Source organism: Palaemon carinicauda, chromosome 40 (assembly GCF_036898095.1).
Source record: "Palaemon carinicauda isolate YSFRI2023 chromosome 40, ASM3689809v2, whole genome shotgun sequence".
NCBI lineage: Eukaryota > Metazoa > Arthropoda > Malacostraca > Decapoda > Palaemonidae > Palaemon > Palaemon carinicauda.
The window spans coordinates 64,323,323-64,350,322 of NC_090764.1; the positions used below are offsets into that span (position 1 = coordinate 64,323,323).

At 43.5% G+C, this 27,000-nt stretch overlaps 1 protein-coding gene across 3 annotated transcripts in view; it reads right to left on the reverse strand.

Moving 5' to 3' along the window:
* DCAF12 (DDB1 and CUL4 associated factor 12-like protein) overlaps positions 1 to 27,000 on the reverse strand; it is a 198,135-nt gene that overhangs the window by 67,262 nt on the left and 103,873 nt on the right. For all 3 annotated transcript variants that reach the window (XM_068363829.1, XM_068363828.1, XM_068363827.1), the window contains exons 2-3: positions 10,225 to 10,370; positions 3,864 to 4,037 (exon numbers count right to left, since the gene is read on the reverse strand). In XM_068363829.1, the coding sequence (XP_068219930.1) occupies positions 3,864 to 4,037; positions 10,225 to 10,359 (309 nt within the window). In that variant the 5' untranslated portion in view covers positions 10,360 to 10,370. The remainder of the gene's footprint in view (positions 1 to 3,863; positions 4,038 to 10,224; positions 10,371 to 27,000) is intronic.

Here is a 27,000-nt window from a genome sequence, read left to right on the forward strand (position 1 = left end):
GCTCCTTAACATCCGCCATGAGTTGATTGCGGTCACTTGCAAGGGACTCAACTCTCTCCCCCAGGGCATGGATAGCACGCATCATGTCAGCCATCGATGGTTCCTGAGTGCTAGGAGGGGGGTTAGGAACAACCACTACAGGGGAAGGAATAGGTTGTGGGGCATGAGGAGAGGAAAAATCTATCGACCTGGAAGAACTTCTCCTAATTCTATCTCTCTCTAGCCTGCGTGTGTACTTTTCAAATTCGATAAAATCGAATTCCGAAAGGCCCACGCATTCCTCACACCGATCTTCCAATTGACAGGTTTTACCCCGACAATTGGAACAAACAGTGTGAGGGTCGAGAGAAGCCTTCGGAAGACGCCTAGAACAGTCCCTAGCATTGCATTTTCTAAACTTGGGAACTTGTGAAAGGTCAGCCATTTTGAATTGGTCAAGGGAAAATTCCAAAAAACGATCTAAGTCATCAACAATGAATCCGATACAAAAAAGAGTTCAAGGATTTATTTGAAGAAAAACCCTGCACAGCGAAAGCTCAAAACCAGAATATAGTACTTCACCAAAGATGATGGGAAAAACTCCAGGTTTCAACAGCGAGTAAAGTACGTCTTGTCGACACGTCGACAGAGAGAAAATTGAGTCTTTGTTTACATGGAGTTTGGTATCTGGCCGACAGTTGGCGCTGATGGGCACACCCGCAACCTGTATAGCGATCGCTGGCGAGTTTTTTGTACAGTTTTTTGTCTGTCGAGCAACAGAGTTGCAGCTATATATTCACCGGCTAAGTTAAATATTTAAAATAAAATATTTTAAGAATAGTGACATTAGAATAAATATTTCATATATAAACTATAAAAACTTTAAAAAAAAAGGAAGAGAAAAAAAGATAAAATAGTGTGCCCAGTGTACCCTCAAGCAAGGGAACTCTACCCCAAGACAGTGTAAGACCATAGTACAGAGGCTATGGCACTACCCAAGACTAGAGAACAATGGTTTGATTTTGGCGTGTCCATCTCCTAGAAGAGCTACTTACCATAGCTTAAGTCTCTCTTCTACCCTTACCAAGAGGAAAGTAGCTACTGAACAATTACAGAGCAGTGGTTAACCTCTTGGGTGAAGAAGAATTGTTTATCTCAATATTGTTAGGGGTATAAGGACAGAGGAGAATCTGTAAAGAAAAGGCCATACTATTTGGTGTATGTGTAGGCAAAAGGAAAATGAGCCTTAACCAGAGAAAAGGATCCAATGTAATACTCTCTGGCCAGTCAAAGGAACCAATAACTCTCTAGCGGTAGTATCTAAACAGGTGGCTGGTGCCCTGGCCAACCTACTATGGAGGAAGGAGTCTTGGCTCGCCTTGCTCTATCTGTCTGCCAATGCCTCAATGTTCTCCATGTTGAAGAGGGAGGGACCGTCCATTCATGAGTTGCGTAACCTCTTTGCCTCTCTCTTCGGTACCTGTCGCTGGAATTTTGAGAACACAGTGACGCGTCACCTCAAAACCAAATTGACCCACTGGTTCGCAATGTTCTGTGTTAGGAACTCCGGAGTTCTAGCTCCTGAAAGGATGAGGAAGCCTGACATCACCTCTCTCCTCTGGGGAACGTAGAAGTCTTCGTTCTTCACGAGGTAGCCCACAGTTCCTAACCAGTAGTCAAGTCATGGAGCAGATTGCAGAGCACCTTCCAACACGTTCCATGTTGACAGCATTAGCAGCAGAGTCGTGCACTGCCAAGGTCACCAGTTTAATGGTTTAATGACTGCTCATGAATGGCAGAGGCAAGGGACAGTGACATTGCCCTATCAAGCAGAACAATGCCCTAGAGACTGACCAAAATATGATCAGCGCCCAAGCCCCCTCTCCACCCAAGCTGGACCAAGGAGCGCCAGCGCCAGGCAATGGCTGCTGATGACTCGGCAGATAGACCTACAGGCTCCCCCAAATCCCCCATCCTTAGCTCACAAGGATGGTAAGGTTGCAGTGACCAAAGAAACTAACGAGTTTGAGTGGGACTCGAACCCCAGTCTGGCATTCACCAGTCAGGGAGGTTACCACACTGGCCACCACAATTCTGAGTCAGGACTAGAATTGCCAGATCCAAAGGTAGAAGAGATGGTTCATTCTCCATGATCTCGTATTACTTTCTCTGCCGTATGCATAGAGAAGGGAGTAACTGAGAGGAGTTCCCTGACCCCTGACCGGAGGAACTGTGATTTTCTCTCTCTCTCTGGGCGTAAGGCTTTTCCTTTGTCGCTTTAACCCCCTTGACCAGGGTAACATTAAGGCCGATTCACACGACCCGTTTTCTTTCCGACAGGCTGGCCAGTGGCTAACCACCGTCAAAATGTTGTACATTCACATGAGGCGTTCCGTATCCGTTTATCCGCGTGCGGTTTTCATTTCTTACTTAGACTCTATCACGTGAGTATTGAGTAAATTACGATCTTTTTGACACTATAAGATATTGGTTGATAAATGTGTTGATAAAATAAGTTATGCAACTTCATTATGCTTTATGCACCATGCCAAGAATATTAAAATTATGATAAATTCACCTGTTTTATTTAATGCCTCTCCTGTCACTTTCCATACCTTTTCTTTATGTAAATTATTTCTATTCATCTTGTTTCCCATGTCTAACATCTCATATCCTTGAACAAGTTCAATTAGCCTCTCATGCATGGTGTCAACACCAAACTAACTCTAATTTTTATGACTATACTATGAAGAAAAGTCGGGGTTGTAGGCAACGAAACGAACGGGTACGATACAGGTCCTCGTTCACACGAAACATCATGAACCTGTTGGTTGGGACGGGTGGCTAACGGCCGTCAAACCGGCCGAGGTTTCTTGGAAAGGAAGCCAATCCGACTCGGAAGGCTGACGACTGGGGGCCGCCGTCAGCCTGACGGGTCGTGTGAACAGTTGCATTTGTAAATACGTAAGAAAGCTAGACGCCGCTTAACTGACGGCCAGCCTGTCGCAAAAAACATGGGTTGTGTGGGTCTTGGTGTGTCATAGAAGAGGTCGAGGATCATTTGTTTGCCCTCCATTGGAATTTGATCCTGTTCCCCTGGAGAGTTGACCTTCCTTATGTAGGAGATGACTTGTAGAAATATAGAAAGCTATGGTCTGCATCTTTCTGCTCTAGAGGAGAGATCTTAGGGCTGTTGGGCACTGGCAATGCCCCCGTCAGATAGTTTGTTCTTGAATAGAAATAAGCTCTTGGAGGCAGACTGCTGTGTTCCAGTCTTATGGAAACAGCTGTTGGGGCCAGTCCCCTTGAAACTGACTCTCACCCCGAGAGTACTAATTCTTGGAGATGGTCTCAGTGTCCTTCCTTTCTCACAGACAGATGTTAAAATCAGCTAAAAGGGAGGAGCTCTCCTTCCTCTCTGCCTCCTTAGTTTTCTTGGAGGAAGCAGGAGGAGGAGCCCTTGCTACTCTTACAACGGAATTCACATAAAAGACAAGTCCAGTGTCACCATCTGAAAGAAAAAGGAATTTCTACTCAAAACTTTCAGCCTAGTTGCTTTTAATTTTAAACCAGTTAAAAGGTTTTAACAGGAGAGCAAGACTTCGTCTTTAATCTACGGAGCCAAAATAAAAAGTGACAGTTGTTTAATAGTGCAGGCATGAACAGGGTGGTTGGTCTCCCGCGCGACACTCTCCGCTAACTAGAGAGTTTGGTTACACCTCCCAAAAGCTTTAATGGCTAGTTTCAGCTATCGCCGATATAATAATCCTACGTAAAGAGCATAAGGTTTGCATATAGTGCCGGAAGCATTCTTAATTTCTATAAACATATAAATGGAGGAGTTTCAACATTTCTTTTTATCCATGAAACAAAACCTAACTTACCTGCATAAATGATCTTTTCCGTCGAAAAGAATGGTGATAGGAATGTGCAGCATGGTGCGGAACACCACCCAAAGCAATGTAACCACCTCCATCACGTGAATTCTCATCCTCTTCTCCATCATTTTCATCTTCAGCATCCTCATCTTCATCGCTATATATCACAAATTCATCAACCTGCAAGAAATTACCACCACATTATTTTAGGATTAAAAATCTAAAGCTCAACTAACAGATTTCAAATTTATAGTATATACTGCACACAGCACAACAGAGCCTTTTACAAAAAACGAACATATTACAAGATAAAAAAATAACATTGGAAATAGAAAACCATATAACAGGAGTTACCTATATGACACAAACAAATACCTTAACTCTGATAACATATTTTTCAAATCTATTATTGTGCTGCAACTAAATCAGCTGCATAAGGCATGAATTAGTAAAATAAAGCCAATCCTCATAAGTAAAGGACGGTTTATTCCTACGCATATACAAACTTCCGAGTCATTTATAGGGGGTTACTTCCAGTTTCCTATGGCCAGACAATTAAAAAGAAATCGTTAGATTACATTATGATGCGTTGCTGGGAAACTGCTGTGCATGACAAGCTACGCTTGTATCAAGTGCTTACTCACAATGCTTCTGGCTGGGAAGGAGGTCGGACGTGCCTTCCTTCCCTTCCGTGATCAGACAACTGCATCGCCGACTCTTACCGTTATAGTGCTTGTGCTGCTGTCTTTTTTGTCTTTGACATTCTTTGTAACTTGCATACTTCATTATTTGTATTAAGAGCGTGTGCCTTTCAACATTATGTCGAATCTAACACGTTCTTGCCCTAGCCGAGATGGCACTTTCGACATTGTGTCTATTCAACACTGTCCTTCAACACTGTCCCACTACAACCAGAAGGAAGGGAAATCCCTAACTACTGACCAGTGATACTTCCAACAACCTTGGAGTGATTATTATTATTATTATTATTATTACTATCCAAGCTACAACCCTAGTTGGAAAAGCAAGATGCTATAAGCCCAGGGGCTCCAACAGGGAAAAATAGCCCAGTGAGGAAAGGAAATAAGGAAATAAATAAATGAAGAGAACAAATTAACAATAAATCATTCTAAAAACAGTAACAACGTCAAAACAGACATGTCATATATAAACTATTAACAGCATCAAAAACAAATATGTCATAAATAAACTATAAAAAGACTCATGTCCGCCTGGTCAACAAAAAAGCATTTGCTCCAACTTTGAACTTTTGAAGTTCTACTGATTCAAAGCCCGTGTAGAACGAATTCTCCAATGACGAAAGAAATCTCAGAAGAAATTGACCCTATCAAGTTTATGGTTGTGCAGCAGCAGCTACATTACCTCCCTATGTTTGCTGATATAAACATTGAATATGTTATCAGCATACTCCTGCCCTCTATTTTCTGCTTGGACAAGAGATTAGGCTCACACATTACTGTAAACAGGATTCTCAAATCGTGGTAGGAAAGCCAACTACAGTATCTTGGTCTTGAAGCAATGCCTTTTGGAGGAGACATTAAAAGTCCATCGTTGAGAAATCTCAAAGAGGCAAATCTTGTTCAAGTAAGCACCAAGAAGTAAGCGTGAACACTCGGGAGCAATAGATAGTCTGAAGTTCCGGGCTTTGAACTGATAATTAAAGCCATTACGATAAGAAGAAAATACTTTCTGTCAGACCAAAGGAAGGGTATTTAGATCTATGTATCCTTCAAGTTCACCAAGTATGAAAAGTCTTCTTTCGCGATGGCAAATGGTACGGTATTTGACGTACAGTATTCATCTTGAACAGAGTCAAGGAAGGGAAGATGGTTGGTCACCAGGCCCCAGGAGACTTCTCAACAGGAAGAGTTGAATATAAAGGCCTGAAGAACTATCTTGGAAAACTTATCACGCGTTCTTCTGAGACCCAAAGGCATTGTCAGGAAGGTTTTCTATCTTCTGCCTGAGAATAAAATATCTGAATATTTCTTCAGGATCGTCAAATTCCAGGTTGAAGAGAAATATATGACTGCACCCAACCAGTGCTGGAAGAAGGAAGTATTTAGACTGGTCCTGGAAGTGGCTTCTTTGATAGCAGACTCCAGGCATGAGAAGAATGTGCCCATGTGCCCAAATCTTCCATTAGGTCCGTTCTCAGTGCTACAATTGCTGAATCGAAGGACGGTGGATCTACTCAATCGGCAGAAGCGTAAGCGTAAGGCATTTTTCAGGTTAGAGAAATAGGAATTGATCCAAAGAAAATTCCATGAGGAAGAAATGACAACGGTGCTATACGAGCTGATTAGACTTTTTTGGGGGCGGTGAACGACTGATCGATGATTGTAGTTCCTCCCCTGATAGGTGTTCCGGTTGCCCCCAGAGGACAATGAACTCTCGAATGAGTGCAAAGACCTTGGTGATTATTGACTAAGTATTGAAGATCTCTGCCTCTGTGGGTACCTGTCTAGCCAGGTCCTGTAGGGTGGATGATTCTCTGGACATTCTTCAAAGAACCCTTCCTCCCCTTAGGACATTCGCCATCTGGCATGTGAATGAAATGGTAGGTAGTAGATTGGCCAGGGCACCAGCCACCCATTGAGATACTACCGCTAGAGAGTTATGGGGTCGTTTGACTGACGGGACTGTAATATATTGGATCCTTCTCTATGGTTACGGTTCACTTTCCCTTTGCCTACACATACACCCAATAGTCTAGCCTATTCTTTACAGATTCTCCTCTGTCCTCATATACCTGACAACACTGAGATTACCAAACAATTCTGCACTGTAATTGTTCAGTGGGTATTCTCCAATTGGTAAGGGTAGAAGAGACTCTTTAGCTATGGTAAGCAGCACTTCTAGGAGGAGGACACTCTAAAATCAAATCATTATTCTCTAGTCTTGGGTAGTGCCATAGCCTCTGTACCATGGTCTTCCACTGTCTTGGGTTAGAGTTCTCTTGCTTGAGGGTACACTCGGACACACTATTCTATGTAATTTCTCTTCCTCTTGTTTTGTTACATTTTTTCATATTTCATATAGGAAATATTCATTTCAATGTTGTTACTGTTATTAGAATATTTTATTTTTCCTTGTTTCCTTTCCTCACTGGGCTATTTTCCCCGTTGGAGCCCTTGGGCTTATAGCATCTTGCTCTTCTATCTAGGATTGTAGCTTAGCAAGAAATAATAATAATAATAATAATAATAATAATAATAATAATAATAATAATAATAATAATAATAATCCCCTATAGAGGAAGAAGGGGAAAAGGAGCATTGACTGGGCTCCTGTGACTGAACTGCTACAGGCTCAAATGCTAAAGGGCCTATCAGTGCCTTAGCCTTAGGAGAGCAAATGTGAGAGCATGGCACCACACACCATGTATAAGTATTGTGCAAGTGCCTGTACTTGGTTGGAGACGATTCTTTAAGATGATCACAAAAGCACGATGTAGCATTTAGGTGCTTAACAAGCTCTGAGATCAGACCCGAGTAATTTTCTGTTCCACAATCTATTGCACGAACCAGTTGGAAGATCTTGGCGTTTGGGAAAATCTTGGAGAGTATGACAATCTCATGTCGTGGACTGGTCTTTAAGCTTACGAAAACCTAGGTCATAGAACAGACTCGGCACGTAGGAAGAGCTCGAGCATTAAAAGACCTCTGGGCTGGTAGATTTGGGAAAGAACAAGTACTAGTTTCCTAGTAACTCAATATTAATGATAACCCAAAGAACGAGTATAAGTTTAACATCACATGTTCCATATCGCAAGGTACCAGTTTGCATGATTTTCAATCATATTGTTCCCAAATGCAAGGTTCTTGATCGCATGGTGCTCCATGGTTCCTGACCTTGGTGCAGGGCCGATTCCAAGGGAAATGATCGCATAATGATAGACCGAGCTCAAGGAGAACATCGGTCTTAAAGAGCAATCACAATCGGAATGTTGCCGTGAAGACAAAATACCAGGAAACTGAGGTGCTCATGAAAGGGGAGATCTCATAACCCATACAAGCAACAAGAACTATTGTAAATTTCTCCTCAATACTATAGACAGGAAAATTGGAAGGATACAGATATCAGACGTTCTGTGACCCAAAAGTCATTAAAGAACAGGAGAGAGGTATTTGACCGCATGGTGTCCGATTGCATGGTGACCAAAATGTGAGGTGTCCAAGCGTGTGGAAGACCAATCACGTGGTGTGACCTGTCACACCAAGACCGCTCAAGCGGTGATGGACCACGAGGAGACCGAGCACATAGAGACAGAGAGCATGAAGTCCTGGAGCGTGGTAACCATAGCAGTCTTGGAGCAAGTGATCACAGTAGGATCAGTCAGCTAACACACATTATCACATTCGCGCTGCTCGTATATTGCATGCTCCACCAAGATCCTTCTGCTGGGTTGTCGCCTCTCTGGAACTCTAAAAATGGAACGGAACAAGGGCAGTACCTTCAATCCTGAACGAGGGTGTGCATGCTCGGTCTCATACCTGTACCGCACACTGAAATGTATTCTTGGGGAAGGAAGCGTAAGCAGGGAGAGATCGGTTAGTCTTTTTGGAGTTCAATGACTTCATTTTCTTCTTCACCACAGGTGGCAGCTTTCCTGAATACAATCGAGGGCACTGTACTTGATACGAGACAAAGATTTATGATTGTCAACATTACCCGTTGTGGAGTAATTTCAGGCATAAGCGCACCTCAGTACAGGGTCAAGAGCAGTAGAAGTGAATAACAATACTTCTTCCCAAAATGGGATAGTTTTCAGCACAAATCCTTTATTTCTCCCTAAAAGTCAATCGTCCAGAATACAGTAGTGGAAGAATAGCGGCAATCCTTATTTCTGCTGTCCGTGAGTGTGCTTGGTACCAGGAGTAAGAAGTGCTCATAATTCTTCCCAAAAGGATAGTTTTCAGCATAAACCCGTCCTAGAACAAGACGGCGCACAGGTATCGGTAGCAGTGAGTAACGATACGTCTAATCAGGGATGGGTACATTCTTGGTATATACCATATCACCTTGCAAACGAAGTAGAATGTACAGATGCACACAGAAATTCATGGTACACCTCACTCTCAAGAAGTGCACCCAGCCACACACTTACCACGCAGAGTTTGTGTGTTTAGCCTCGCCCACCACCTCTGCCATCTCTCACTACACGATCTGTTTGGTTACTAACAGCAATGTAAGGGTGTGACAGGATGCACTTTTTTGGAGCAACGTGTGCCTAGGACTCTTATATCCAACTATACATAGGTCCCTTTCTTGAGGGGATCATTCTCAGTACCGTACTGTCTCCCCAACAGGGAGAGATATGGTACGAGTTGTGTACACTACAACTATCAACTCGTCTTCCCGGATATTTTCAATGACATCATCTACTTCTTGTTCTTCTAAAAGTTGCAGCAAAGACTCTTAACAAAGATGAGGAATGGGAGAAGGAACAACCTGAGGTTCGTCTTCTGAGGTAATGTGCAGACTGATGACGACGCCCTCATAGGGAAAGAGACCACAACAGCAAGTGACATGTCCTTAGTGCCTTTCCAGAGTTAAGAGGACAGTGAGGGAATGAAGAAAGGCGACACACTATCCATTAACACTCGGCGGCAGCAGAACTCTTCCTCTGAGGGTAAACCAGAAATGTCTAAGCAAAATAAATTTCCTTAGGTTCACATACTCATCATTATAGTAAGGACACAAACACAGGGATAAAATAGCAACAGACATGCCACCCAACAGGAACAAGTATGTTGGAGAATAGCATGTAGCACAAAAAACTATGTTGAATAATGACAGGTAGCAAAGAAAGCTCTCTCATAATTACATTTATCAGGCAACACTGCATATTCTTGGCTTCTAACATCCACACCTGTTAGTATATTTATTCAATCTTAACGAGAATCAAAAGATTAAAAGAGCCAGATTAAGAGGTAGCAGAGCAGTACATGTGTAATGATCTGTGGCTAAAGTCACAGTGAAAGTTGCTCTACTCCACCAGCCAGCAACAATGCTTACCGTGTTAAAAGTTTAAATAGTCGTTTCCAGCTTGGCTGAAGTCATACTTCTATCAAAAGACAAGAGACTGTATTCATGTAGGAAAAAAATATTGACCTATATGAAATAAGTCCTATGGGGGTTCAGCTACAGTATATTTCCTAAGAACTGCAATTTACCTATCTCTGTTTCTTCAGGTAGGATTGTAATAAAATGATGCCTGATCATTGGATTAGCTCTTTTCTTTGGAACAAGGAATTTAACCTTCATAAATTTGTAAAATTCAATATGTTCACTTTTCCCTGTCAGTTACTTGTAGCAAACACAAGAAAAGGTTAATACATACCTTTTGTTCATGTTCTCCATGAACTAAAGCAACGCGATGACAACCGACACTGGAAGGACGTGAACGCGGCCGCTTTCTTGGAACATACTTGGCAGGTATGCTTCCTACAGTCCTTATTGTATGAGTTGTAGCCATGGAAAGGTTTCCTGTAAAAAATAATGTATTAGAGCATCTTAAAGAGAAATTTTATAATACAGTACATAGAACATAGAAAATAATCTTTGAAATACATGATATAAATGAAGAGTATCTGCTTAGTTATTCTTTAGGCTTATACACAATTACGCTGTTAATGTAAAAAAAAAAAAAACACAATGTTTTAATAGTCATTTGTTTTTTCCTAACAATTAAAACCCTGGAGCTCTTTACGTAAGAGTTTTTATTTTGGCAAAACTAAATTAATCGTTAAAGCTTTTGGGAAGTGTAACGTAGCAGGGTAGGCTAGACACACCGCTCACACCAGCACTAGCGACTGACCATCACTTTGGCAATTGCGGCAGGACTTCTCGTGGGTAGGTGATGGCGGGAACAGTATGTATAAAGAGCTCCAGGTTTGTATAGCTAGAAGAAATACAAATCATTTCCCAATTTATCATTTACTCCAGTGCAACATACAAACCTTCTGCACTTTATGTAGGAGACTCACCTCCAGGTGGGTGGAAGTCCTAAAACCAACTGGCTGGAAGACTGTATTAGGGTGACCACTTGTGCTTTGCACAAGCTGTTTTAGAGGGTACCCTGACACCTCGTTATCCTTATAGGATGACGGCCTGGCCAATCGGTTTTAGAAGTAGAATTTAGCAATGTGAATTGAACAGGTAAGTGCAAAATTGGAGCTAAGCCCTCACTTAACCTGGACGTTGCCCAGCACTTGCACCACGGACAGATTCTTCTTGAAGGCCAGGGTGGAACCGATACTTCTGATTTTGAGAGAAAATTCTTTAGACAGTTTGTCTGTAATTTCTCCGGAAGGAGGGTGTACGCGCCTGGTGGTCTGACAGAGCCAAAAGGAAACTTTGATATTGCTTCCTAACCCTACTGGTGGCAAGAGAGCGCCTCTGGTACTCCGGTTTGAAATGCGGAGTTCTCTTCAGTTAACACCTAAGATCCCTCACTGGACAGAGAAGCAGGTCTTGTAGGGAACAGATGTAGAAACATTTGAACCTGTGGTCATGGATTGCCACGAATGTAAATGAGACCTAATTCCATCCTTCCGAATACCTTGTGACCTACAAGATGCCATGCAGTTTGACCACAGTACTCTCTTTCCCAAGGCCATGTCAAATTGGAACACAGTCTTGAATGTCAGATCTCTATCCGATGCTCCTTTCAGGGGCTTGTACGGAGACTGCTTGAGAGAGCTTAGAACACTTGTGACATTCCAAAGCTGGAGGTCTAATTTCTCTGGGAGAACAAGATTGCAAAAAACTCCTCATGTGCATGGACAATCCCCACATAGAGGAAAGGTCTAAAAATCTGGCACAAGGCTGAGCCATAGCCATTCACCGCAAAGACAGAAGAGCTTCTCTCGGAAAAAGGAAAGGAGCAAATCAGCTATAAATTACATAGATACAGTACTCTGATGGGAGAAGTTTCCTGTCTATGACAGCAATCACAGAAGAGGGCCCACTTTCCCTGGTAAAAAGCTACTGAGAATTTTTGCAAGTATCCAGACATCTGATGTGCAGTGCCTCACAAAAACTCTTTTGCTCATACGAGATGTGGATAGTCGGTCAAACGGGGCTAAAAGAGGAAGTTGGGCCATTTGGGTAATTCTCTGGGTACTTTGACAATGAGCATCAGCAGATCTGGAAACCATTTGGCATATGGCCGTTTTGGAGCCTCTAGGGTAATCCTGATATTCAAGTTTGTCTATAGTTTGTTGATTACTTGATGTATCAGGAAGAAGGGTGGAAAGCATATGAATCTAGGCTGTCCATTGATATTGTCTGATTTGTAATGCCAAGCTTCAGGTCTAGGTCGAAGTATATGACAGCAACCAACCATAAGTCAACAAGAAACTGGTTACCTGATTCTGGAAGCAGTTTCCTGGCAGGACATTTTGCGTTATAGAACAAATTGTGCCCGTGCCCTAAACTACACTGGATTCCCTCATCTTTATTGCCATCTCAGAATTGATAAACAATGATATTGGAGTCACCAAATCATCTTGGGAACGTCCCGAGGTAGCAGAAGGAAAATGACGCCTCCAATATCTTGAAAAATAGTACTCATGCTCAGTCTTGTAAGACCTAGTGTAGAATGCATGAGCATTAACTCACATACCTCATGCCATAGTCCGTTCCAGAGTAAAGTTATTGCTATCATTATTATCATTACAGTATTTCTGGGCTCCGACCTGTGCCGCGCAGTGAAATACTCCTAGAGCACTATTTCTAAGGAATATAACTGCTATATATTACCAGAGAAAAAAAGCATAGGAATGCCAGGTTGAACCCAGCTCGCTCACCTATATAAGGTGTCGGTATAAAATACTGGGGCGTGATAATTCACAACCAGAGGTCTCGCACTATTTAGATATCTCCTCTTCAAAATCCCCGCCACAGCGAGGTGCCGTTCAACACTACTACCACTAACCCAACCCACGCCAGTGACGTCACTCCTTTATAGCACTTGTTGTTATTAAGTCCAACATGTTTTTTTCTCGTGTTTACCCTTGGATTTATCATTATTTTATAATCGATGGCCGATTCCCATGATACCCCATCGAAGTTAAGTACTTTATCCATGAGTTTTAGCGAGATTGGGCAGTGTAACCTCTGTTTTTATTAATGGAGAAGTGTTTATATATGAACGGCGTCCCCGTTCTTACCGTTCATGGTTCGGCTCTGCCCCTTTTCTCGTTAGTTCGTCCGTCATTAATATTTGTTCGAACTTTTAGGAGTTTTTTCCTTACATTTATATAGTACACCGTCTTTATGCTTTCATCTAGCATTAATTTTATGTTATCCTATGATATCAGTGTTAGCGTTTCATCAAGGAGTAGGTTATGTTGGTATGCCTGCATTCGTGCATGTTGGTGGATTGCGTCACCTTTGAGATTGTTTCGCTAGTTCTAGGAAGACGACCATCTCACTTATTATTATTAAACCTTTTAGTTTTATTACGCTCCACCTAGTTTTACATTTGGTTCGAGTGGGACTCTCGCGTATTTTGTTGTTTTTACTGTTCGATCTACCGCTTCAGTAACTAGGTTGGTACCCCTGCTTTCCATCTGCTGATGGCGTCATGCTCCTCCCTTACCACTCGCCCGAGTCCCTCTCTCGCCATATTATTTCTGAATGCCTAACCTTACTTACGTGATTTCGCTTTTAATTCATTAATTATTTTTATGTATTTGTGCATTGATATTATATTCCCAGCCCGGATCCTCGGGCTTACGCCACAGACGCACTATCATTAGTCTGGAACACTTGGGAGAGAATTTACCTATTCCCACCAATAAATCTGTCGATGAAAGTGTTAGACAAGCTCAGGACTTTCAAAGGCCAAGTTGCTCTAGTAGTCCCCATCTGGCCCAAGCACAACGGGTTTCCCCTTCTGGTGGAACTGGGTCTCCACCTCGACAGATCCCCAATCCAATACTAACACAAGCAGTACAACTCGCTGTGTGTTAGCTTCCTCAAATTCAGAATGCCCTACCTTTCTGGACTTTATGAAATTTGCAGCTCAAGAGGTGCAGATATTGATCCTCAAATACGTTATTTTTAGAATCAGATAAGAGGGGATCCACCCTTCGACAGTATGATTCGGCTGTTATGAAACTTGCCAGTTTTTAAGGGACTCAAAGGTTGAGACGATGACTATGAATCTGACAGTGACCTTCTTCAGAATTTTATTTGAATCAGACTTAGCGACTTGTACTATTACCACAAATTAAGTCAGCCTTGAAGGTTTTACAATTGGCTTTAATATTGCCCTTACAGATTCATACTTCTCATCCATCCCGAGAACCTGCGCCAGATTGAAACCATCAACTCACCCTAGCTCAGTTTCCTGGTTTCTGAATTACGTACTTAAGTTGGCTTCAGACACTCTTAACGAGACTTGCCATTATATTCCATTGGTTAGGAAATCCTTGTTCTTAATGAACCTGACTTCTGGCGCCAGAATATCAGAACTTTCAGCCTTGTCTAGAGATCCAGGTCATATTGAATTTCTCTCGTCAGGGGAAGTACTCCTTCCCCTGACAAAAGATTTTTAGCGAAAATGAGGACCCCCAGGACAGACGGTTCCCCTGGAAGATTGTCCCACTTCCGCAGGACCCATCTTTATGTCCAGTAAACACACTGGAAGCCTACTTAAACATATCTCCCGTTCAGTCCTCGGGGCCCTTACCCATTAGAGAAGGTGAAGAACCATCATCCTGAAAGGACTCAGACAGAAGATTCTGCATTTCATTAACGGGCTACCTAGAATCATTCCCACATCACTCCCTCACGTCCATGATATATGAGCTGTAGCTACCTCAGTTAATTACTATGAACTTCACTGGACTTACTAAATATACAGGCCGGAAGTCTCCAACAGTATTTAAACGCCACTGCTTAAAATCTCTGGAAGCCTTATATTTGCTACAGTGGCAGCAGGGAATGTGATTCCTCCTGAACATAGTGAACCTTAATCAACTATGTCTTGCTATCCTCTTACCTGTTATTTTGGATTTTATTTTACTTCCTCAGGTATTGTTCCAAGATTTGGGACCATTTCTCTGGTACTATTTCACTGCGCGGCACAGGTCGGAGCCCAGAAAAGGGATTTTGACGAAGGAAAAATCTATTTCTGGGCGAGAGACCTGTGCCGCCCAGTGAACCCTCCCTTGACTTCCCTCCCAACATGGGCCCCAAACCTTGGGTGCTATGAGGAGTGACGTCACTGGCGTGGGTTGGGTTAGTGGTAGTAGTGTTGAACGGCACCTCGCTGTGGCGGGGATTTTGAAGAGGAGATATCTAAATAGTGCGAGACCTCTGGTTGTGAATTATCACGCCCCAGTATTTTATACCGACACCTTATATAGGTGAGCGAGCTGGGTTCAACCTGGCATTCCTATGCTTTTTTTCTCTGGTAATATATAGCAGTTATATTCCTTAGAAATAGTGCTCTAGGAGTATTTCACTGGGCGGCACAGGTATCTCGCCCAGAAATAGATTTTTCCTTCGTCAAAATCCCTTTATTCTTATTACTATCCAAGCTACAACCCCAGTTGGAAAAATGATATTTTCATAATAAAATAAATTTTTGAATATACTTACCCGCTGGTTATATAAGAATGGCTAGCGTCCCTGACGCCTCGGTAGGAATTTCAAAAATCCTGTGTGGCTATCGCAGATATGCCAGGTGTACACTAGTGCCCTCACGGTACGACAGGTAGAACTATACCAACCTCTTCAGATTTTCCATGCCCCATGGTCTCAAGAGGGGAGGAGGGTGGGTTTTTAACTTATATAACCAGCGGGTAAGTATATTCAAAAATTTATTTTATTATGAAAATATCATTTTTAAATATAAAACTTACCCGCTGGTTATATAAGAATGGCTGATTGACACCCTTGGTGGTGGGTCAGAGACAGCTACATGATTGGAAATTCACTTAAGCGTTACACAAACTACTTAAGAGGTTCTCACCTGATAAGGAAGCTGACAGCAATGCTGCCTCATCTTGTCTGCTATCCATAGAAGATCCAGCGGTCCACCCAGGGGGCTGATGATCTCTAGGAGCTGTCAAACGGTTCAATAACCTATAACATGACAGGACCTCAACTAATACCCTTGTTCCGAACACTCTCTAGGAACAAAATGACCACCTGACTAGGTCAAAGATTGCGGAGGATTGTCGACCAATCTTCATGTACAATCATAAAAACATATATAATAGTTCCAAGAGAAGAACAGGGGTACTAGGAATATAGGAAAATGTAGCGGTGAATGTCTCACCTACTACTTCACTCGTTATTAGGAGTAAACCCAAAACGTAGACGTCCTCATAAAGAGACTGAATACGATCTAAGAAAAGCAAGGCGAATACAGGAATACCCCTTCACAAGGCTGTATACGCGATGCTTTGCAGAGAACAGATTAGTTTAAAAGTTATAAAAGCTCTTATAGCTCTAACTTCATGAGTCTTTACCCTTTCGACCTGTTACGATCTGTTACCCAACAGTATGAAAAAACTCTTGTCATTAAAGTCTATACTAGACGATAGAGCGTTTTAGACATAGATAGCACAGGCTTCTTGACCGTGCACCAAAGAGTCATGAATAGACTCTTAACCTCTTTGGTCCTGTTCCAATAAAACTCCATCGTTTTAACCAGGTAAAATATTCTTCAGAGCCCTTCACAAACCAAATCCGAGAGGATAAAGATCCCGAAAGATTTAGGCCATGGATGAGAAGGACGTTTGTTAAAGATCAAGAATCCAGGATGCAAGGCGCCTATGGTTTAACCATTGTGAAGTCCATGTTCTTGCTAAAAGATTGAACTTCACTGGCTCTCAACTATAGTAGACTTATTTAGAAAGTCTCCAAAGTTAGGCCTTAAAATGAAACCAAGTGTAAAGAATCGGATCTGTCACTACCGCAAAATTCCAGAAATGAATCCTAAATTTAGGCTGGAGCATCTTGCTGACCCTTCTAAATCATCTTAAATGACCTGAAAAGATCTATAAGGTCTTAATTTGATAGATGCAATCTCCTGCGTCTGCAGACAACTGTCCGCATACTCCCTTGATTGTCGAGGAGGAAAAAATGTGTTTTCCCTCCAAGGTCTGAGAAGAAACAGACCGCTTGTCTTAGAGTTACCAAATGAAGAGCCCTTTAGCTCTACACCACTCCATAAAACACCCTAATTGGGTTGTAAAACCTTGAGGCAAAGGTCCCTTGTACAAGCAATAGCCTCAGCCGTCTGCTTCGAACAACCTCTTGATCATAGGGGTTTTCCAAAATACTGGAGGCAGCTTGACCTAAAGCTTGATGGTTTAGAAAATAAAGCGTTCGTGATCCTGACACAGGAAAAAACGGACTGATGACATGCTTCCAGCAAACACCCAGCATGGGACCCGTATGGTTCCAGCCTGCAGTATATGCTCATCAAGTCGCGAGAGAGAGACAAGATCTAGACCTCCTCCCAACATGCATCCATGTCAGTCGCAAGAAACCGATACTGAAGCTAGGCCTGCTGAAAAGAAGCATCAACAACATGAACCACATGCTGTGAAGTTAAGACCTGATCGTGTGTACCAACAAATGTTCAACACACAAAGTCAAAGTTTGACGCAAGAAAGCGTTAGCTGTGAGGCAAGAGCGATGCGAAGACAAGACAGCAGTCTGTCCATACTGCTGTGAGCCAAAGACTAGACTGTATACGTCTAATATGCGACTAAAATGTCGCATGTGCTTGCATCCCCGCAAGGTGCTAGCATGCTGTATGCGTTCACTTGTCGAGTGGATACAGCGCTCTGTGTACGTCTCGCCTACTGTAAATCTACAGTGTGCTGCCCGTAGGCAACAGTATCGTGTCCGGTCAGTGGCACACCGGAGCAACTGTTAGTCTATCATGATGCGGAAAAACCTGACTGACCTTATCCAGTATATGTCCCGGCTGGCACATGCGTCTAGGTTGCTTAGAATTTCAGGATGCCATGTTTGTCGAGAGATGCTCACGTGTAGTATGCGTCCGCATGAGTGGAGACGCGTATCCCGCAGATCGCGAGGATGGGACAACTAGATGAAAGGATCAACTTTGACTGTCAGCGTCTGAGCCCTCATGCATGTCTGAGCCGCTACAAGCGCCTGCTCTACCGCCTCCCGACACAAAGAGCCTATCTTTGCGAGGAGACGCTACTGAGCATCGGAGAACTATGCTATGTGATACTAAAGGAAAACACATCCCTTTGATCTAAGGTAGTCTTCACTCTTTTAGAAGAAAATATTTTTTCCCCCCAAGAATCGTAAACGCTAAAAAGAGATGAAATTGACCTCCTTTAGCTCAGACCAACCCTACACTCGCGGGACAGCTTGTGCGCCACCTCAAGCGTGAGTGAAGGCTAGAAGAGATCATCAACCGCAGCCCCGTGAGCGACCTGGGAGAGTCCCTATGACATTCCCAGCGCGCCTTGTGCGTGACTTGAACGTATCCCATGCTATGAGGTATCATTAACAGTAGTCGCCCGGCCCCACAAGAAAGTACTAAACAATTCCTCAAACTGGGGGCGGAGAGGAAGTGTAAACAGAAGCAAACTGAGCACCTCTTCTCTCGAAGAATTATGCGTCTTGCGCGCTTTTGGCGCTGACGCGTCGCCCTTTTTTCAACAGAAAAAACTTCCGCCAACCATCAGTAACTGAGGGATAAGTTACTAGAAAACATACGACTCCTGAAAGGTCTGGGACGTACTGATTGTTGATGACCAAGTCTAGGTTCTGCGACCTTTTAAGAGGACAAACTCTGTCTTCCCTGACTGTGCTTCAGATTCCAGAGGAAGAGCCAGGATTATATATGACTCTCTTGACTTCTGCTCCTTCCGTGGAAGAAAAAACACACCCGATTGCTTCTCATTTAAGAATCGCAACGCACCTACTGGGAGAGCAAGTTCTGTTCGCGTGCCTACATGATGATTAACTTCCTAGTCTAGTAGACACGAAGAACGTCAAACGTCATCCGATTGAAGCTGTGCTCTGATCAAATAGACGACGTACTGACCAAGGGTCCGCTCCGTTCTTTTACCAGGGCTGCAGAAGCTGTTTAGCCTGGCTCACCCCGCTGCTTGAAGGGGAGAGCAGTCAGACCCTGCCTCAACTGGGCTTGGCTCCTCTTTTCCTTTGCTTCCTTGCCTCTGGTTTGAAAGTACTTCTCCCTACAGGTTTACCTCGAAAAGGCTGGGCAGAATGAGAATATAATGTCCCCTCCTTAGTTCTACGAAAAGAGAAGGGCGCAGGTAAAATCTTACTAACTGTTTTTGCAACCAAAGCTTGAGTAGCCTTCTGAGCCCAATTTGCAGGCACTTCCTTAACTAAATCCTGCGGAAAAGGAGCCAAAGATATGGGCGCAAAAGCAACTCCGATTCCTAACATGGAGTGATACCCGCAGAAAAGAAGGAACCCAAAGTAGCTCTTTTCTTATAACTCCTGCAGTAAGTAAAGCAGCCCGTTCGTTAGAACCATCCCTGACTGCCCTGTCCGTAAAAGACATAAGTTGGATAAGACTACTTGTGTACGTGTCCTTTACCTTGGTTACTCTTCTGCTTAAGACTCCCAGTGACCACTCAAGCAAATTAAATACCTCAACTCTCTCAACTATCCTTTCAAGAGCTGGTCAAACTCCGACATTGACCACTACAGTCTATTCCTTCTCATGGCCAGGAGACGGGAAGAATCTACCAGGCTTGAGAAGTCTCTCTGCGCAGACGCCGGAACTCCCAAACCCAAGACTTTCCCCGTCTCATACCAAACGTTCGACTTCGAAGCTAACTAGGCTGGTGGAAAAGCGAAGCATGTCCTACCCAGAGCTTTCCTTAAATCCATCCATGCTCTTATTAATTTCAATACTCTCTTAGAGCGGGAAAGCACCTTTTTTGTATAGAAGGAAGTCTCCACTGCCTTGCCTAAGGTAAACTCATAAGGGGGAGATCGTGGAGTAACTGGTGTAAAATAGTCTGGAAAAAATTCTGAGAAGACTAGATTTTTTTTTTTTTTTTTGTCCACCGAATGTTGAGGTGGTTTCTCTTCCTTTCTCTCTGAGATATCCTCCAATTGATCCTCGTGAGAGAACCTCATCCGGGTCTACTTCTAACAAATCAGAGATTGGAGCTAAGCAGGCGCATCAGTGGTAACATGGGCGCGCTTGCGTTGATCCACATCCACATCCAATCGACAGCCACTTGCCTTGGTTTGCTGTCACCCTTGGTTTGCTGTCACGATTGATTTTATAATAGATTAAATCTAGCTGGCGCTGGCGCTTCGCCTCGTCCTGGCGCGCCGCGCTCACATGATATTCGCGCTACTGCCGCTGCTCATGCTGGCGTTCTGCCCACTCATGACTCGACTGGCGTGGGTCGTAGCGCTGGCGCTTGGCGCCTGTCTGGCACTGGCGCCGACACTCAGCGCCTTCATCAATTAACTTCAGAGCCTCGTCACGTTTCCACTCAGGCTCCGCTTGCGCCTTGTACCTGCCATTTGGCGAACGTCGTCAAGCTTAAACTAACGATCGGCTGTCTGCTTCTTTTAATAGCTGTTGTGAAACAGAGCTCTGCCGAGACAAATCTACATCGACCTGCCGCTGAACAGTGAAACTGGGAGACCGCCTGTGCGATATCACGTCGGTCCCAGAGACGATAGGCCGCCTGTGCGACAACGGGTCTACCACCGAAGACTAACACCCAGGATCACCGTTAACAGCCGGAAGATAAGACTGCATCATCAACGAGAGCTGTTGTTTGAAACGTAAATACGCAGAACGAATCTAATATTGTTCTCAGCTCAGCGCCTGAAAACAACATTAATACCTCACTCTATCTACAACGAGGGTGAGCGCCTTGGCGCCTGCCTGGCGCTCAAGAAGACTTCTGTTCGGGTCTTAAAAACTGTAGCGCCTAGCTACTCTCTCGATTCCTTTCGTCGTTCGACTTAACTTCTCCCCTCCCGGGAGCTTGACAGAGGTCTAAGACTAGGATAACGACAGATCCGAACAGAAGCACTCTCCACTGAATAAAATTCACTGCGTAATTTAACACTAAAAATTTTCATTCTATTCTTTGTCAAAAAGAAAGTTTCACAATCATTTGAAAACCATAGTATACGTTCTCTCAAACGAAATGAACTCATTTACAGAGAGACTTACAATTCTCTCAATCGTTCGAATGGGAATGAAAAATTACTGAATCCCATATAAATGCAGAGAAAAAAATTAAATATTAAATATTAAATATTACCTTAGTAGGTATAATATTTATAAAATAGAATAAACCCTTAAATTAAGGAATTCCAATAAGAGATGAATCATTACTCGTATTTATTGGAACATTTACACTTAATATAAAAACAATCTTAGTATTCCACTACGGAAACAACGATACATAGAATCGTATGCTACATCGATTCGTATAAACATTAAGTGAAATTTAACTTCCTTTAATTTCTGACTAAGGAAAAATACTGACAGGATCAATTAATTTCAAAATGAAATGTTCCTTTTATATAGTACAACTAAAAAACTTGAGAAGTAAGAAGAATGTACTATTCATAAAAATCTCTACGATATATTGCAATATTGTAACAATACTGATAACTGCGTAACAACTGAACGCTAGTTAATCTTTGCAAACAGATTGAAGATTACCTCAAGAGAACTATTAAAAGGATAAAATTTTCTTAGATTAATAATCATTTAATTAAATTTATAACTTAATATTTCAAAAGAAAGTACAGTATTCACTTATAATTCTTTGTAAAAGCAAGTCGGACTTATAGCCTACGACATAAGGCTGTGACGTCATCAATGGACGAGATGTTTACCTTTCGTCCGATGCTTTCGTGAGGTTTAAAATAGGTCGATAAACATTTTAATCTTACCTTTTATCAAAATAAAAGAAAAAGGCGAAAGCCTAAACTCAAAAAACGTTAATACATCACCAAATAACGTCCAAACAGAGTAAAAAGCGAGAGTGAATTTCCGATAGAACTGACGGCCATGCCGGCAGGAAAAAATCTGAAGAGGTTGGTATAGTTCTACCTGTCGTACCGTGAGGGCACTAGTGTACACCTGGCATATCTGCGATAGCCACGCAGGATTTTTGAATATCCTACCGAGGCGTCAGGGACGCTAGCCATTCTTATATAACCAGCGGGTAAGTTTTATATTTAAAAGCAAGATGCTATAAGCCCAAGTGCTCCATCAGGGAAAAATAGCCCAGTCAGGAAATGAAATAAGGAAATAAATAAACGATGAGAAAAAAATAAACAATAAATTATTCTAAAAACAGTAACATCAAAACAGACATGTCATATATAAACTATGAAAAGACTTATGTAAGTCTGATCAACATAAAAACATTTGCTGCGAGTTTGAAATTTTGAAGTTCTACTGATTCAACTACCCGATTAGGAAGATCATTCCACAACTTGGTCATATCCGGAATAAAACTAGAAAGAGAAAAAAAAATAAGATAGAATAGTGTGCTGAATGTACCCTCAAACAAGAGAACTCTAAACCAAGACAGTGGAAGACCACGGTACAGTACAGAGGCTATGGCACTGCCCAAGGCTAGAGAACAATGGTTTGATTTTGGAGTGTCCTTCTCCTAGAAGAGCTGCTTACCATAGCTAAAGTCTCTTCTACCCTTACCAGTACAGTAATTAGCTTCTTGAGCGAAAAAGGGTTTGGTAATCTCAGTGTTGTCAGGTGTAAGAGGAAAGACGAGAATCTGTAAGGAATAGGCTAGACTGTTCAATGTATGTGTAGGCAAAGAAAACATAAACTGTAACCTGAGAGAGGGATCCAATGCAATACAGTCTGGCCAGTCGAAGGATCCATTAACTCTCTAGCGATGTGGAGTATAGTAATACTTCTCCATCAAAACTATGCAGAGGTATCGGTCGATGTCACAGAAAAGTTAATCCGACTGGCTACCTAGTGCTTCGGTGACTTCTTCCTTCTGTTCGGGTATGACTTTCTCTCATTGGGAAGGCACCCACTACTTGTCACTCTTCTGAAGTAGCAAGATAGAAATCACATGTTCAGGAAGAGGAGGATAGGTGAAGACCTTTATTCTTATGGGGAAAACCTATGCTTGTTCTCGCAATAAGCGAGCACAGATTGAGTGTGTTTTTGAGAACTGAAACCCATGAACTGAGCACCAAAAGCTAGTGCTTGTTCTTCAGAGAACTGAAACCCATGAACTGAGCACCAGAAGCAAGTGCTTGTTCTTGAAAGAACTGAAAACCATGAACTAAGCACCAAAAGCTAGTGCTTGTTCTTTTGAGAACCGAGCACCTGGAGCTGGTGCTTGTTCTTGTGAAAACCGAGCACCAGGAGCTAGTGCTTGTTCTTGTGAAAACCGAGCACCAGTAGCTAGTGCTTGAGAGAACTGAAACCGGTGAACTGAGCCCCAGAAACTAGTGCTTGTTCTTGTGAGAACAGAGCACCAGGAGCTAGTGTTTGTTCTTGAGAGAACTGAAACATGAACTGAGCACCAGAAACTAGTGCTTGTTCTTGTGAGAACCGAGCACCAGGAGCTAGTGTTGGTTCTTGTGAGAACTGAAACCCATGAACTGAGCACCAGAAACTAGTGCTTGTTCTTGTGAGAACCGAGCACCAGGAGCTAGTGTTGGTTCTTGAGAGAACTGAAACCCATGAACTGAGCCCCAGAAACTAGTGCTTGTTCTTGTGAGAACCGAGCACCAGGAGCTAGTGTTGGTTCTTGAGAGAACTGAAACCCATGAACTGAGCACCAGAAACTAGTGCTTGTTCTTGTGAGAACCGAGCACCTGGAGCTAGTGCTCGTTCTTGAGAGAACTGAAACCCATGAACTGAGCCCCAGAAACTAGTGCTTGTTCTTGTGAGAACCGAGCACCTGGAGCTAGTGCTCGTTCTTGAGAGAACTGAAACCCATGAACTGAGCCCCAGAAACTAGTGCTTGTTCTTGTGAGAACCGAGCACCTGGAGCTAGTGCTCGTTCTTGAGAGAACTGAAACCCATGAACTGAGCCCCAGAAACTAGTGCTTGTTCTTGTGAGAACCGAGCACCTGGAGCTAGTGCTCGTTCTTGAGAGAACTGAAACCCATGAACTGAGCCCCAGAAACTAGTGCTTGTTCTTGTGAGAACCGAGCACCTGGAGCTAGTGCTCGTTCTTGAGAGAACTGAAACCCATGAACTGAGCCCCAGAAACTAGTGCTTGTTCTTGTGAGAACCGAGCACCTGGAGCTAGTGCTCGTTCTTGAGAGAACTGAAACCCATGAACTGAGCACCAGAAACTAGTGCTTGTGAGAACCGAGCACCAGGAACTAGTGTTGGTTCTTGTGAGAACTGAAACCCATGAACTGAGCACCAGAAACTAGTGCTTGTTCTTGTGAGAACCGAGCACCTGGAGCTAGTGTTAGTTCTTGAGAGAACTGAAACCCATGAACTGAGCACCAGAAACTAGTGCTTGTTCTTGTGAGAACCGAGCACCAGGAGCTAGTGCTCGTTCTTGACAGAACTGAAACCCATGAACTGAGCACCAGAAACTAGTGCTTGTTCTTGTGAAAACCGAGCACCAGGAGCTAGTGTTCGTTCTTGAGAGAACTGAAACACATGAACTGAGCCCCAGAAACTAGTGCTTGTTCTTGTGAGAACCGAGCACCAGGAGCTAGTGTTTGTTCTTGAGAGAACTGAAACACATGAACTGAGCCCCAGAAACTAGTGCTTGTTCTTGTGAGAACCGAGCACCAGGAGCTAGTGTTTGTTCTTGAGAGAACTAAAACCCATGAACTGAGCACCAGAAACTAGTGCTTGTTCTTGTGAGAACCGAGCACCTGGAGCTAGTGCTCGTTCTTGAGAGAACTGAAACCCATGAACTGAGCCCCAGAAACTAGTGCTTGTTCTTGTGAGAACCGAGCACCTGGAGCTAGTGCTCGTTCTTGAGAGAACTGAAACCCATGAACTGAGCACCAGAAACTAGTGCTTGTGAGAACCGAGCACCAGGAGCTAGTGTTTGTTCTTGAGAGAACTGAAACCCATGAACTGAGCACCAGAAACTAGTGCTTGTTCTTGTGAGAACCGAGCACCAGGAGCTAGTGTTGGTTCTTGAGAGAACTGAAACACATGAACTGAGCACCAGAAACTAGTGCTTGTTCTTGTGAGAACCGAGCACCAGGAGCTAGTGTTTGTTCTTGAGAGAACTGAAACCCATGAACTGAGCACCAGAAACTAGTGCTTGTTCTTGTGAGAACCGAGCACCTGGAGCTAGTGCTCGTTCTTGAGAGAACTGAAACCCATGAACTGAGCACCAGAAACTAGTGCTTGTGAGAACCGAGCACCAGGAGCTAGTTTTGGTTCTTGTGAGAACTGAAACCCATGAACTGAGCACCAGAAACTAGTGCTTGTTCTTGTGAGATCCGAGCACCTGGAGCTAGTGCTCGTTCTTGAGAGAACTGAAACCCATGAACTGAGACCCAGAAACTAGTGCTTGTTCTTGTGAGAACCGAGCACCTGGAGCTAGTGCTCGTTCTTGAGAGAACTGAAACCCATGAACTGAGACCCAGAAACTAGTGCTTGTTCTTGTGAGAACCGAGCACCTGGAGCTAGTGCTCGTTCTTGAGAGAACTGAAACCCATGAACTGAGCCCCAGAAACTAGTGCTTGTTCTTGTGAGAACCGAGCACCTGGAGCTAGTGCTCGTTCTTGAGAGAACTGAAACCCATGAACTGAGCCCCAGAAACTAGTGCTTGTTCTTGTGAGAACCGAGCACCTGGAGCTAGTGCTCGTTCTTGAGAGAACTGAAACCCATGAACTGAGCCCCAGAAACTAGTGCTTGTTCTTGTGAGAACCGAGCACCTGGAGCTAGTGCTCGTTCTTGAGAGAACTGAAACCCATGAACTGAGCCCCAGAAACTAGTGCTTGTTCTTGTGAGAACCGAGCACCTGGAGCTAGTGCTCGTTCTTGAGAGAACTGAAACCCATGAACTGAGCCCCAGAAACTAGTCCTTGTTCTTGTGAGAACCGAGCACCAGGAGCTAGTGCTGGTTCTTGTGAGAACTGAAACCCATGAACTGAGCACCAGAAACTAGTGCTTGTGAGAACCGAGCACCAGGAGCTAGTGTTGGTTCTTGTGAGAACTGAAACCCATGAACTGAGCACCAGAAACTAGTGCTTGTTCTTGTGAGAACCGAGCACCAGGAGCTAGTGCTCGTTCTTGAGAGAACTGAAACCCATGAACTGAGCACCAGAAACTAGTGCTTGTTCTTGTGAGAACCGAGCACCAGGAGCTAGTGCTCGTTCTTGAGAGAACTGAAACCCATGAACTGAGCACCAGAAACTAGTGCTTGTTCTTGTGAGAACCGAGCACCAGGAGCTAGTGCTCGTTCTTGAGAGAACTGAAACACATGAACTGAGCACCAGAAACTAGTGCTTGTTCTTGTGAGAACCGAGCACCAGGAGCTAGTGTTTGTTCTTGAGAGAACTGAAACCCATGAACTGAGCACCAGAAACTAGTGCTTGTTCTTGTGAGAACCGAGCACCAGGAGCTAGTGTTTGTTCTTGAGAGAACTGAAACCCATGAACTGAGCCCCAGAAACTAGTGCTTGTTCTTGTGAGAACTGAGCACCTGGAGCTAGTGCTCGTTCTTGAGAGAACTGAAACCCATGAACTGAGCCCCAGAAACTAGTGCTTGTTCTTGTGAGAACCGAGCACCTGGAGCTAGTGCTCGTTCTTGAGAGAACTGAAACCCATGAACTGAGCACCAGAAACTAGTGCTTGTGAGAACCGAGCACCAGGAGCTAGTGTTTGTTCTTGAGAGAACTGAAACCCATGAACTGAGCACCAGAAACTAGTGCTTGTTCTTGTGAGAACCGAGCACCAGGAGCTAGTGTTTGTTCTTGAGAGAACTGAAACCCATGAACTGAGCACCAGAAACTAGTGCTTGTTCTTGTGAGAACCGAGCACCAGGAGCTAGTGTTTGTTCTTGAGAGAACTGAAACCCATGAACTGAGCACCAGAAACTAGTGCTTGTTCTTGTGAGAACCGAGCACCTGGAGCTAGTGCTCGTTCTTGAGAGAACTGAAACCCATGAA